This window comes from Manis javanica, chromosome 3 (genome assembly GCF_040802235.1).
Source record: "Manis javanica isolate MJ-LG chromosome 3, MJ_LKY, whole genome shotgun sequence".
In the NCBI taxonomy this organism is placed as follows: Eukaryota; Metazoa; Chordata; class Mammalia; order Pholidota; family Manidae; genus Manis; species Manis javanica.
The window spans coordinates 67,030,573-67,043,439 of NC_133158.1; the positions used below are offsets into that span (position 1 = coordinate 67,030,573).

At 44.0% G+C, this 12,867-nt stretch overlaps 1 protein-coding gene across 9 annotated transcripts in view; it reads right to left on the reverse strand.

Annotated features, from left to right (window-relative positions):
- Positions 1 to 4,201: 4,201 nt before the first annotated feature.
- Positions 4,202 to 12,867, reverse strand: part of SIDT1 (SID1 transmembrane family member 1) — a 94,946-nt gene continuing 86,280 nt past the window's right edge. For all 9 annotated transcript variants that reach the window (XM_073231658.1, XM_073231657.1, XM_017655947.3 and 6 more), the window contains 5 exons: positions 12,379 to 12,425; positions 8,727 to 8,832; positions 8,531 to 8,641; positions 7,478 to 7,591; positions 4,202 to 6,080 (listed from right to left, as the gene is read on the reverse strand). In XM_073231658.1, the coding sequence (XP_073087759.1) occupies positions 6,018 to 6,080; positions 7,478 to 7,591; positions 8,531 to 8,641; positions 8,727 to 8,832; positions 12,379 to 12,425 (441 nt within the window). In that variant the 3' untranslated portion in view covers positions 4,202 to 6,017. The remainder of the gene's footprint in view (positions 6,081 to 7,477; positions 7,592 to 8,530; positions 8,642 to 8,726; positions 8,833 to 12,378; positions 12,426 to 12,867) is intronic.

Genomic DNA, 12,867 nt, shown 5'->3' on the forward strand with positions numbered 1-12,867 from the left:
GAGCTGGAGCTCTTCTGGTTCTTCAAGGATGGATGAAGAAGGATCTCTTTCTCTCTAGAGCTCTGTTCTCTGCTGAAATTAAAACATAGATTTTTGTTTTTCTTATGAAAGAAAAACTTGGGGTGGTCCGTTCAGAGCATCTTGCTATTTTTGTAACTTTTGCCCTTTCATCTGGGAAGGACACAATTCTCCTTTGGGCATGACAGGGCAGGTGTGAGGCCAACAGGTTGCCTGCTTCCCTGTTAGTGCAAACATAATAGTTAAAATACTGCCCACCTCCGTGGTTTCAGCTCAGCAGGCCCAGGCTCTCCTTCAGTTTGCTTTCCGGCTGCCTGAAAACAAAGAAACAAAACCAGAGCCACAAATGCACCGCATGAAAACTTTCTCCCTCTGCCTTCCGTTGCCTCTGTTTACAGACTCGCACGCATTCCCCCGGCTCTCTGCATCACACTTGCCCTGCGCTCCTAGGAGCAAAGGACTTTCTCCTCCTCCTCGCCCACCCTTCAGCTTCCACGCCTCAAAGCAGCAGCTGGCTTCCCCGGCGGGTCCCAGTCAAATCGCACCTCACCCTCCTGCTTGAAGCCACCTTCCACAGTCAGAGATTCCAGGGACGGTTCAGCCTAAAATCTCATCTGTTCTCTTCTGCTTTCGGAAAACACTACTGCCTGGTCTGACCTGCAGCTGGATCTCAGGGCAGTTTTCCAGGTTTACCCATTTCTTCCCTCTCAGTTTTCTTCTCCTTAATGCTCCATCCACCTCATTATTACTTGATTCTAACACCCAGAAGTCAATTTGAAAGTCTCATATTTGGGGCAAGCTTGGCAATACTATTCCTTCAAAGTCACACATCCCTGAGAGCAGCCTCCTTTCAGGTACTGAGCCAGGTTCTCCTCTCATTATTTTATTTCTTTGTGTAATTGAACTGGGAGCCACACATGGAGAAAACCTTTGCTTCCCTAAAGGGGTTTCTTCTAGAGACCTACCAAATATTTTTCCTGGCCATTTTGTTGTCAGAGAGATGCAACTTAGGGCTTCACATCTGGGGATAAAAATTACTGATTATTATTTGGACTTTTTTTCTGTTCTGCACCTAATAACTCTTATAAGGCCATTCTCTTCTTGGAGCTCTTTCCCACTTATGATGAACAAACTGTAGTCCTTTGTTTCATATCCATCTCCCATTTTGGACTGTAGATGGCATGACAGAAGGACTATGGGCATTTTGCCCATGGCTGTGCCCATTCTCACAGTGCCTGGCCCAAATGCTTCTTGATTGACAACTGGCTGCAGCAGAGTTCTGATTCTATGTAAGGGAACAGAGAAATGGTGAGGAAGGAGAAGACAAAGGGTAAATGGGGCCCCTAAAACAGGTTACCTTGCCACGTGTCCCACACTGAGAGAGAAGCAGAGTGAGCCCCAGACCTGAATTTGTTTCCTCCCTCAAAGGGGCCTGCCGAGGACTGGCTGCTGAGCTGTGGGAAAGGCTGGGATTAGCAACATAATACAAATCATAAAACACAAACCAACCTCCTTTCTGTGGTGGCAATATTATAGCACCCTGAAATAGAGAGCTTTTGAATTATTTTGGATACTCTTCTGTTTAAATGACTTTGAGTCCATGAAGAATGTCAAAAATTAGAGTAAATTAGGGGACCAGGAGCTAGCTGTAGTGGGGTTATAGGTCAGATTCCTCTTGTCCTGACTTGAAAATCTTTCACTGTTTAAATCTCTTGTTTTCCAAGCTATAACTATAATGTTGAACAAGAAATGAGACACCTAGACTTTATTTAGTGCTTGACTGAAATGTGATATGACTTCAAGGCTACACTATGTTAAAGTACAGTGGTTAGCTATTACTCATCTCCAATGAAGTGGGTAAGTCTGAGATGACAGGAACTTCAAGGCAATGGAAAGGATGTAGGATAGAGCCAAAGAACTTAAAAAACTTTAAAGTTCAGGGAAAATTATAAAATCTCCTTATCTGGAGATATTTAGAAAGAGGGCAGAGCTCCATTTCCCTAAGATCAGGGAAGTGAAGGGTAGTTGTGTGTGGATGAGGTAGCCACTTAGTCTTCACATTTCAGTAAAAATAGCAAGACCACACTGAGGAAAGTCATGTGATGTAAAAAGTACCCCCCTGGGGCTCACAGAGTAGGGGTCCCTTTTTTCAGCTCTGTCCTGTCCTGGTGAAACCAGTCCTACGGCCCTTAGAAACTCCATGGTGAGGGCTGATCAGTGACTCTTGCCAAGCTTATTTGAATTCGTGGGTGTTAAGGCCTAAGATTTTGCAGGCACTTAACCCTGTTGACAATGGTGCTTTCATACTGAGGAGACAAGAAAGCTCAGTCACACAAATGTACCTTGTCTCCACCAAACAGCATTAACAGCAAAACAAAAAGATGACTACAACCTGGGTGGAGTCAGGTAAACCAGGGTTTACATTGCTTCTGGCAGAGGCAAATCCTATCTTTATTCCTAATGTTTCTCAGTTTCACCAGGGACCTCAGAGTCATCTCAAAACCTGGGTGACTTTCTCGTGTGTCCTCCTGGAGCTTGTTTTGTTCCCCATAGGCTGAAGTGCCTCTCCAGGGGGCTGAGCATCCCTGCTTCCTTACAGAACATTGGTGACTAGGGTGCGGAGGGTGGGGCGAACGTTTGCACGTGGCTTTCCCTGACCGGTGGTAGTAATTGCTCTTGGAGAGAGGAGAAAATCTAAGTTTTCTTCGAGATTCCCAGGGCAGAGATGGCAGTAATGAGGTGTGACCTAACACACAGTCGGATTTTCCACCTGGCCCTCGCTTTGGGAGCAATTTCTCATCTGAGTGGAAATGAGTATTAAGGGGCTAGAGGCAGTGAAGGGCAACAATAAAGGGCAGCTGGGGCTGGGCCGGAGGTTTGATAACTCTGGGCAGTATTTCCGAGGGTGGAGGCTGTGAGCTCAGGCAAAAGACCCATAGGCATCCTGGAAATGAGGACAGGAAGAAGAGCTGGCTTCAGTGGAGACCCCTGGAGGAGAGAGATGCCCCTGCCTTGCCACCCTGTGAGGGTCTAGAGGTGTGGGGTGAGGGTCTTTTCTGTGCCTCCACCACTCCTGGGCTCTGCACATTTCCACTTTTGTCATCCTCACGTACTGTCAAGTAAATGGGGTAGGTGAGGATCAGAGAGCTCCAGCAACTTGCTCAAGGTCACACAGCAAGCAGGTAAACATATTGGACTCAAGACTGACTCAAGGATGTTTCTCAGACTCTACTGTTCTTTCTATGAAGAATGTTTATCTTTGTGTCTCCCTCTTTCACACAAGTTTTACACGGAGACTACCTCTCAGAATGAGAAACATTTGGGCATTACTTGATTTATTGACACATGCATTTTGCGACCCCACAGAACATTCTGGTGGCTGCTTGGAGCTACAAAGGAAGCAGCTGCCACTGTCTGCCCCATGGGCTGGCTCAGTGATCTCCTTCAGTCATGGAAAGTCCCTTCCCCAGATAGACTGGTTTTCCACTAGCTTCTCCTGCTGCTAAAATAAAACCCGGCTAATCCCTCAACCATCCAGCGTCAACAGGTGGGGCTGCCTCCACAACATTCATCAGAGGTGTGAAGAGGTCATTTTTTATATGCACAGTTTGCGCCTCTGGCCGCCACATCTCTGTCCTGATCCAGCTGAACTCCTCTTATTACTTGTGTGCTGCTTTGCCAAGAGCCTCTTCAGAGTGTGTTTTCTTCTCGTTACCTTCCTGCTGAACTCGCTTTCAGAGGTACTTTCCCTTCTCTTTTGAAGAAGTCCGTGAGCTCAGGCAAAAGACCCATAGGCATTGTATGACACCTGGAAGAGGGACCAGCCAGCTATGAGGGATTCTAGGTGCCCCCCACTCCAGGATTCCCATTAACCCCTCGGATGCAGTTGGACAACTTCCTTGTGTCCTCCAACCACGAGATCAGCACTACAGAAAGAATTAGCAACAAGTACATTTGGGATTGATATTTATGAAGCAGGTCTGGGTTTTAGTCCTGCTGCAGAGACCAAAACTGAGCACAATGTGTGTTTATAGTACAGATGTCATGAGAAAATGGCCAAGAATACGGCAGATGGATCCATCCTTCTCAAGACAGGGCCTCTCCCATTTCCAAGGACCTATTTCCCAAACAAGCTACTGAACAGGTAATGTGTCTTACAAAGCATTCACTTCAGGCCACAATGTCATGTGAACAGACAATTTGTATTTCCTTAGTGGATCTTTTTCGGATTTGAAACCATAAGCACATTAAAATAAAAGAATTCAGTCAATTTGGCCACCATTAAACCAATGCAAAATTGGTTTTAGATGTTAGACGGACACAATCATTTGGTGAGTGGCCTTTTTTAAGGAATGTGGAAAAACAGAAGATCAATGACAAACCTGGGGCATTTTAGAGAAAAAAAAATCACAAAATGTTTCATTAAAATCCTCTTTGTGTTTTTAAAATCAGTGAAAGTTTGCTATTCAAAATTCCAAAATGTGGTCTTGAACATTATGCAACTATTTTAGAGACAAAGTAATACATTTTTTTTAAAAAAAGGAATGCCTGGTTGATTTCTCTAATGAATGATCAAGACAGCAGAGGTGAGAAGTGACTTCAGTTTCACAGACAAATATACACTGGTGTGCCCATTTTTATGTTTGTTTTCCCACTACATCAGACCCCAGGTAACGAGGCTTGGCCACAGTGGGGCCTCTCAGGTCCAAGCTGTCAGACAGCGTGAACGTGGAGAGGGATGCTGAGTTGTTCAACGCCTTACTGGGGAGAGAATGAGAACCAGGTGCAACTGGGAGACAATCCTAAATCAGCTGTGCTCTTTGTAACTAGAGAGAAAGAGCAAAATGCATTCCCTCTGAGAGTTACTTCTAGAGAACAGCAGGGAGAAAGTGTGGAGCCCCTGACGTGCATGAAGTGACAGGTGAGGGGCTTGGCTGGTGGCAGGGGACTCCTAGTGCGGTGCTCCTGGTTAGGGCACTTATATCTTCACTAGTAGTGATGTGGGCACAGAATTGAGCTGTTTGAACTGCAGGCAGGAGGAAACACCTGTGCCTTTGCTGACTTTGCTCCCAGAGCCCAAGTCCTTCAGGTGAGGTCTGTTTGCTTGATGCTATGTCACCTGTCTCTTAGCACTGTTGGTCATTTCTTTTGCTCCTCCTGCCGCTAGAAGAGTTTTTCCTGTTTCCTCTTCCACCTTGGAGCTGGTCTGTGGGGTAACAGGACCTTCCCAAGAAGGCAGAGCCTGAGTTAGGGGATTGACACAGAGCAGTGAGGCAAAGACACTAAGGAAGAGGCAAGCTGCCGAGCCTGCTCCCAGAGCCAGTTACCTGTTGGGGGGAGTGTGTGACAACGCCCAGTCCAGGGTCCTTCTAATGGAGTAGGGAACCTGGGGGAAGCACCCATCATTCCTTCCGAGGAGGAGACTAATTGGTGCTTCTAAAGCATCTACCCCAGGTGGGTGGGACCTTGAGGCCACCCCCCTACCAGACTCTGAGGAACTCCCTCATCCCAGGGCATTGGGGAAGTGGACTGGTGCTTTGGGATGTCTAGATGTTGGCATGGTGCAAAGGGGCCCACGTAAAGTTTCTGGGCAGGAAACCTGAGCTGCTGGCCTTTCTAGGCATGGAGGCAGCTGGACAGAGTGCAGCCTCATTTGCCATTGCCGGCGGACGTCAGGCGAGGATCAGACGGGTCCCGAGGGAGCAAGTTGATTTGGAGGCAGCTTTTGTCCCTGTGTAGCTCGGAGTTGCGAAGAGAAAGGGCTGGGTGTCTCCCGACTCTCACGGCTAGCCTCTGCGCGCGGCCGCGCCTTCCCTTCTGCCTCCCTCTGGCAGGTTTGAACCTCCCTCCAGCTCCTCCTTCCCCGTGAAGGTAGCAGAGCCCTCGCGCCAGCGGGTGAGTGGAACAGTTGGCAGTGGTGACTTTGCGGCAGTCCCGGTATTTTTCATGAAACAGCACCAAGATAGATCTCTACCTCGCCCGCTCTTAGAGTTGGAGCCTCAGAAGACGGGGATCTGGTCCCTCCGAACCACGTCCAGGTCATCATCCAGGGTCAACAAAACCTGGCACGAGAGGGGCAGAGAAATGAAAGGAATGCGCGCTCCCAGTCATTTTCTCTCCCGTTCCTTCCCCTCTCGGACTCACACGGACTGAAACCACAGCCCCCTTGTCTTCCTGTCTCCTGCGGCGTTCGCAGCTTTCTGCAATGCCCTGCTCTTACAGGCACTTGCTGTAATTACATAGTTCAGTTGCTAAGTAATTCAAATATTTGTCAGAAGTCTATCATGTGCTCTCCTAAATGCTAGAGATACAGCTTGGAATGAATGAGACAGCGACCTTCCCTCCTGGAGCTTACAGTTGAGAGAGGGCTTCAGACATGAAGCCAATTCATTAGTACATTTGGTATGTTAGAATATGTACTAAGGACAAAAATTAAACTATGGAGGGAACATGGGAAGTATGGGATGGGAAGAGGGAAAAATATTTTCGTAAGGTGGCCAGGGAAGCCCTTTTTAGAAGGGACATTTGGGTTGAAAACTAAAGGAAATGAAGTCTTATTAATAGAATATTGCTGTACACACAATGTACCCTCCTCTTCCATTTTCAGTGCCCTTCTACCACCACTCTCTCCACACGGAACCCTTGACTCCACTTCTCTGGTCTCTTTCTTTCTAATGAAGGTGACTTATCAAAAATAAAGTCCTAAGGGACGATGTTTAAAGGGATTGGTTAAACTTCCCAAACTGGCCACTAGGGGGTATCCCTGCTCCACTCGAGGTTATAGGGCCACACAGGCTGCCTATAGAGGGCAGTGTTGGGAGCCCAGAAGAACCAGTAGCGTTAGCTGCCAACTGAAGCCGTGTATAGCCACCCTGGACTTCTAATTTGGAAAATTCAAAACCAGGATGAAAGGATGCCAGGAGTTATCACCCTGGGTTATTCCAACGTGCCTGGCTTCTGGGAAGATGTTTGGGCCAAAAAAAAAAAAAAAAAAATGGAGGGACTATGGGAGAGATTTGGAACAGATTGCTTAGAAGGCAAGAGGCCTGGCTGCTATCCTGAGCGACTCCAGGAATTTGTAAAATAATTGTAGGATATTCACTGAGACTGGAAGAGGAGGAGGCATGTGAGCAGAGCACAGGGAAGAATAACTTAATGGTATGGGAATTTGGGGGGGAGTCCCATGCATGTGAAGTCTCATAACCAATTCAGTCCAACCCTGGTGCAAATTATGGAAAATCATGTTGTTGCTCTTTGTCTTAAAATATTGAAGAGCAACAGCTAAAGGGAAATAAATATCTGAAGACTACAATGTGAAAAAAAATGTGTACATTGAATTACAATGAGGAATTGGATAAAGGGAAATTAGAAATACAAAAGACTGTGTAAGGAAGAGGGGAAGGGAAAAAATACAGGATGTGAGAGAGAAGAAATTAACAAGAAGATATTATAAACTCACCAAGAATGAGAAAAAGAGGGCAGTGGCAGAGAGGAAGTGCCAGATGTCATGATCATCAAAGAAATGAAGCAGGATACACTCCCGGTTCTTCTCTCGGGATTCGGCTGGGGTCCCCTGGAGGAAGGTGAGGCGGAATGTGGGCGTGCATTCCCACAGTTCAACTTTTGATTCAGAGCTCTGAGCATCCAGAAAGCTACAAAAATGCTACTAGATGCCTGGCTCAATAAGTTAGCTTCCAAGAAAATATTCATCCACACAAAATCTTGTGTACAAATGTTCACAGAGGCATCATTTATAAGAACCAAAAAGTGGGAACAACCTAAATGTCCATCGACCAGTGATAGATAAATTGTAGTATATCCACACAATGGAATATTATTCAGCAATAAAAAGACATGAAGTATTGATAAATGCTACAACATGGATGAATGGATAAGTCAGACTCAGAGGCATATATTGTATGATTTCATTTATCTGAAATGTCCAGAACAGGCAGATCTAGAGCGATAAAATGTAAATTAGTGGTTGCCTGGGGCTAAGGGGTTAGGGAGAAATGGGGAGAGACTGCTAATGGGGGCAGGTTTTTTCTGAGGGTTAAGTCTAAAATTGATTGTGGTGATGGAGAGCTGAGCCCTCCTCCCTATTCTGTGTCACATATTATCACTAATTTCCTAGGCCTCAGCTTTCCTATCTATGAAATGGATTTATAAATACCTGCACCTATATATTTGTTTACAGATGGTAATTATGGGAAAAGTGGACAGCTACAATACTCAAGGATTTTGCTCGCATTCAACATCCACTGGGATAAGGATCATAATACAACACATAACGATGCTCAAATCTCTAGTGTGTGTAGAGTTTACAATTTACCTGGTAATGATGGCAACATGCCATTTACTGAGCTGAGCATTAGGTATAGATAGTAAAAACATACTGTTTAGAGAATATAAAAAAGATAAACATCAACACACCCATGAAGAGAGGGAGGTAAGTAGGTCAAAAAGGAAAGACAAGAGAACCTCTTCTTGGAAAAGAAAACTCTCCTCTTACCTCCCAGCTGCTGAGATTCTGGAAGAAAAAATACAGGGCGGCAGCCCACACCACAGCAGTGGCCACGATGCAGAAGAGTGGGATGGGAAGAACCTTCTCAGAGCTCCGAAGCTGTTGGCGAGAAACAGGTGCTGCCAGGCGGCATGCACAGCAGTGTGGGCCTGAGGCACTGCCCAGCTGCCAGCGCCACGCTTACCTTCATGATGATGTAAAAGGCCAGGTAGAGCAGCAGGTTGCAGATGAAGATGCCCAGCATGTAGGAAGCAAAGTCCCGGGGTCGATAGATCAGTCCAAAGAGGGCACTGAGCACAGGGAGGAGATACTTTGTAGCCATGAGGATGGATTTGTAACATTACTGGCTTTTCCATTCCCCATCCCCATTTGGGGGATTTAGTGGGGAGGGGGGGTGTAAAAAACACTTTAATATGTGACTTAATTTATTATGTCTCCCTTGGAACTTTCATTTTTAATGATTGTAAGGTTCCCAGACATGGATACACTATAGAAATTATCTTTCCTCTCTGGTTGAAATAGAGTTTTCCTTCTGCCCTGCAGGTTTCCAGTATTGTCATGAAGACCCCAACAACGAGTAACTTCAGACATATTTTGCTTCTTTTTTTGCATTTAAGATTAATTCAGCAGACTAGATTAGTAGAATTATCTCAATAATTGGCTTCTTTACACACATTATCAAATTTTTGCCAGCTTGTCTATGGTTTTTAAATTAATACTAATGTTTATTTTGGTTGGGGTGTAGTCTTAATTTGGTTGGGGTGTTCCAAATTTCTGTTGTTATAACAAAACTATTATATATCCCTTTATTTCTTTGTTTTGAAAAGCTTTTAAATAAACACACAAATATATATATACGGCTTTCTGTCTTTTCCATTTTCATTCACTAACTTTTTTTTAAGTTCTTTTTTTATTGAAGTATCATCGATATACAATTTTATATTGGTTTTCAGTATACAACTCAGTTGTTCAACAGTTACACATATTATTAAATCCTCACACCACTAATGCAGTTATTATCTCTCAACATAGGAAGATGTTACAGAATCACTGGCCATATTCTCCATGCTGTACTGCCATCTCCGTGACCAGCTTGTATTGTGATTGAAAACTTTGTGCTCCTTTATGCCCTTTAACCACCCACCCACCCCAACCCCTCTCCTGTAGTAACCACCAGTCACTTCTCAGTGTCTGTGAGTCTACTGCTGTTTTGTTCATTTTGTTTTGTTTTGTTTATATTCCACAAATAAGTGAAATCATATGGCATTTGTCTTTCTCCGCCTGGCTTATTTCCCTTAGCATAATACCCTCTAGTTCCATCCATGTTGTCACAAATGGAAGGATTTCTTTCCTTTTTATGGTTGAGTAATATCCCATTGTGTATATGTACCACATCATTATCCACTCATCTATTGATGGACACTTAGGTTGTTTCCATATCTTGGCTATGTAAATAATGCAGCAATAAACATAGGGGTGCATATATTTTTTTGAATCAGGGATTTTGTTTTCCTTGGGTAAATACCTAGAAGTGGAATTACTGGGTCATATTGTATCTCTATTTTTAGTTTTTTGAGGAACTTCCATACTCCTTTCCACAGTGGCTCCAACAATTTTTATTGTTTTATAATATGTTAGATTATCTGTTTAGACTAGCTTGCACTACCCAATATGGTAGCCACCAGTGGCTACTTAAGTTATTAAAATTACATAAAATTGAAAATTGAATTCCTCAGTCACACCAGACACACAGTGCTCACTAAGTGCATGCGGCTAATAGGTACCATATTGGATGGATGGTACAGTGTAGAACGTTTACATGATTCCAGAAAGTTCTACTGGATAATGCTGGGCTAGTCACTATACACCTCTGCTCTTCCTTCCTTCTGCTAATCTGTTTTGGCAGAGACCTTTGAAAATTTTGCTTAAGTTTGCAAATAAATTTCAGAATAAAATCCTATTAACTTAATTCCAATTCTAATTATAAATTTATACATTAACTTGAGAACTAATATCTTTACAACAGTTAATCTTCCTACCCTGGGCATGACATCTCTCTTCATTAATCTAAGTTTTCCTTTATTTCTCCTAATTAGGTGACTGTATTTTCTGTAGAAAGATTCCTCACATCTCTCAAAGTTTATTCCTAAGTATTTTAAATGTAAAGCTATTCTTAATGAACTCTCTTTTTGTTTATTTTGTATTCCAATGGGCTTTGCTCTATGTAATACAGGGAATTCCTTCTGCATAGATTCACTCAGATTCATCATTATTAGCACTTTGCCACATTTGCCACATCATTCTTTTCTCATTCAGTGTGTGCATGTGTGTGTGCATCTGTGTATGTGTGCACATACATATACATACATACATCTCTCTCTGTGTTTGAATACACACACGCACACACCACGTTATTCCTTTTCAAGACTATATGAGTGTGATTCCTTTAAAAATAGCATCCAAGGTCCACATTAGATCACACCATGTCTTACAATGTCCATGGGAAACTGAGGGTGGAGAAACTGAGGAGGTGGTAACCCCCTACTGGGTGATCGTAGCATTAGTGTGTCATCCCACCTCATTCATCCCTGCAGCCCTCGGTGTGGTGTCCCACAGAGCACCTGAGAAGAGAGAGGCTGCTCGCCTTGTCCTGCAAGCAGCTTGTGGGTTTGGATTTGGTTATGAGGGGCAGGGACAAGCCAGGTGGTGCGAGTGCTGGGAACACAGTCATCAGTTGCTTCTTATGAGGCAGTTGATCGCTTTTATCCAACCAGCACTCTGCACCCTGTCTCACAGGGTCAGAACTGTGGGGTCTGCCCCCAAAGGGAAGTCAAAAAGAGCACTGCAGGTGACCAGTGTCAATGATCACCCATCTCTAGCTGTCCCCAAGTAAAGGAGGGCCCTTCACAGCCAAGGACCTTACCCTGAGGTAATCCCTGGGGTGGCAACATCCTGGGTTTCTTCCAGAAGAATATGGCCCCCAAAGAAGATGTGACTTTCTGTGACTAGATTCTAGCTTCCCCTGAAGGTGCTCCTCTTTTTTCATTCCTTTTGTCTTTAATGGGTGCAGGAGTAAGGAGTCATCTTTCTACCAAAGAATACTGACCCAGAGGAGCACATTAGCTAAAAGCCACTAATAAAAGCAGCTAAACTTACTTATTTTGGGGAGCATTAATAAAATATCTCATTCAAGTTTTTAAGTTGAGAATAGGTTGCATAAAACTGTTACACCTAGCAAAAATAGATGTCTGCTGTACTGTTCTTTTTTGAGGCCATTTGATTAAAAAAAGGCCAAGATGATAATGAGGGAAAAGCAAAAGAAGAATGATATAGGTGGACTAGGAAGAATGAGGCCTACAGGGAAAGAAATAGGCAGGAAAGAGACTTGCTTACACACACACACACACACACACACACACACACACACACACAGTAAAAAGAGAAATGCCTATTGGGTAATCCTTAGGGAAAGTTCTACAAAAGAATTTTAAACTATTTTGCATTTTTGCAACTACTGGCATAATATCTATCTATCATCTATCTATTATCTATCTATGTCATCAATCATCTATCCACGTAGATAAAACAAATTTGATGTTTCTGTTCTTAAGCAAATGAACTCAATTAATCAATGTGTTGAATCCAGTGCTTTAAGAGAGGCCATTATTGGTACACAGGGCTTCCCAGTGCATTCTTTGCAGGAGAAGAAATACTTTTATTTAAGTCCCTAGGGCAAGCACAATCCTACACTTTCCTTAATATCAGCAAAGGAAAGCTAAACCACAATGTTACAGACATTAATGAAGAGAAAAACATGTTTTTCTATGACTACTTACAAGGACCAGTTAACCAGGTTCCCCAGGATGAGCAACACCATTCTGTCCTGAAAGGAGGAAAGAAAATATCAAATGAGAGGCTGCACATATTGCTTTTCTTTTAGCCTTCTAGAGGGGAAGCATCAATTATGGGAAAACAGTTGCCTTGGTGAAAACTTTTTCTATGTTTCTAACATTAGAGCTGTGTTTACAGTTGGACACTGTGAATCTTTTATGAGGACTGAATGGCCATGCCTCTGAAAGCAAACAGACATGACTTCATCTCTCCAAGAGAAAAGCTTGGCAGTAAAGCAGGGCGCTTGCTGTTTGCAGCCAGTGTTTGGGGCAGCCAGCAGGCAGGGCCTACTTCCCAGTGGGGAGGTTGGTGGTGTGTGCTGATGCCTTAGGCGTTGGAGAATTCTTCTCCTGTGTTATGTAACCAAGGACTGTTTCCCTGGGTTGTGTTGTGCAGTGGGCTCTAAAGCAGCTCTTGGGACTCAGCTATTAAGG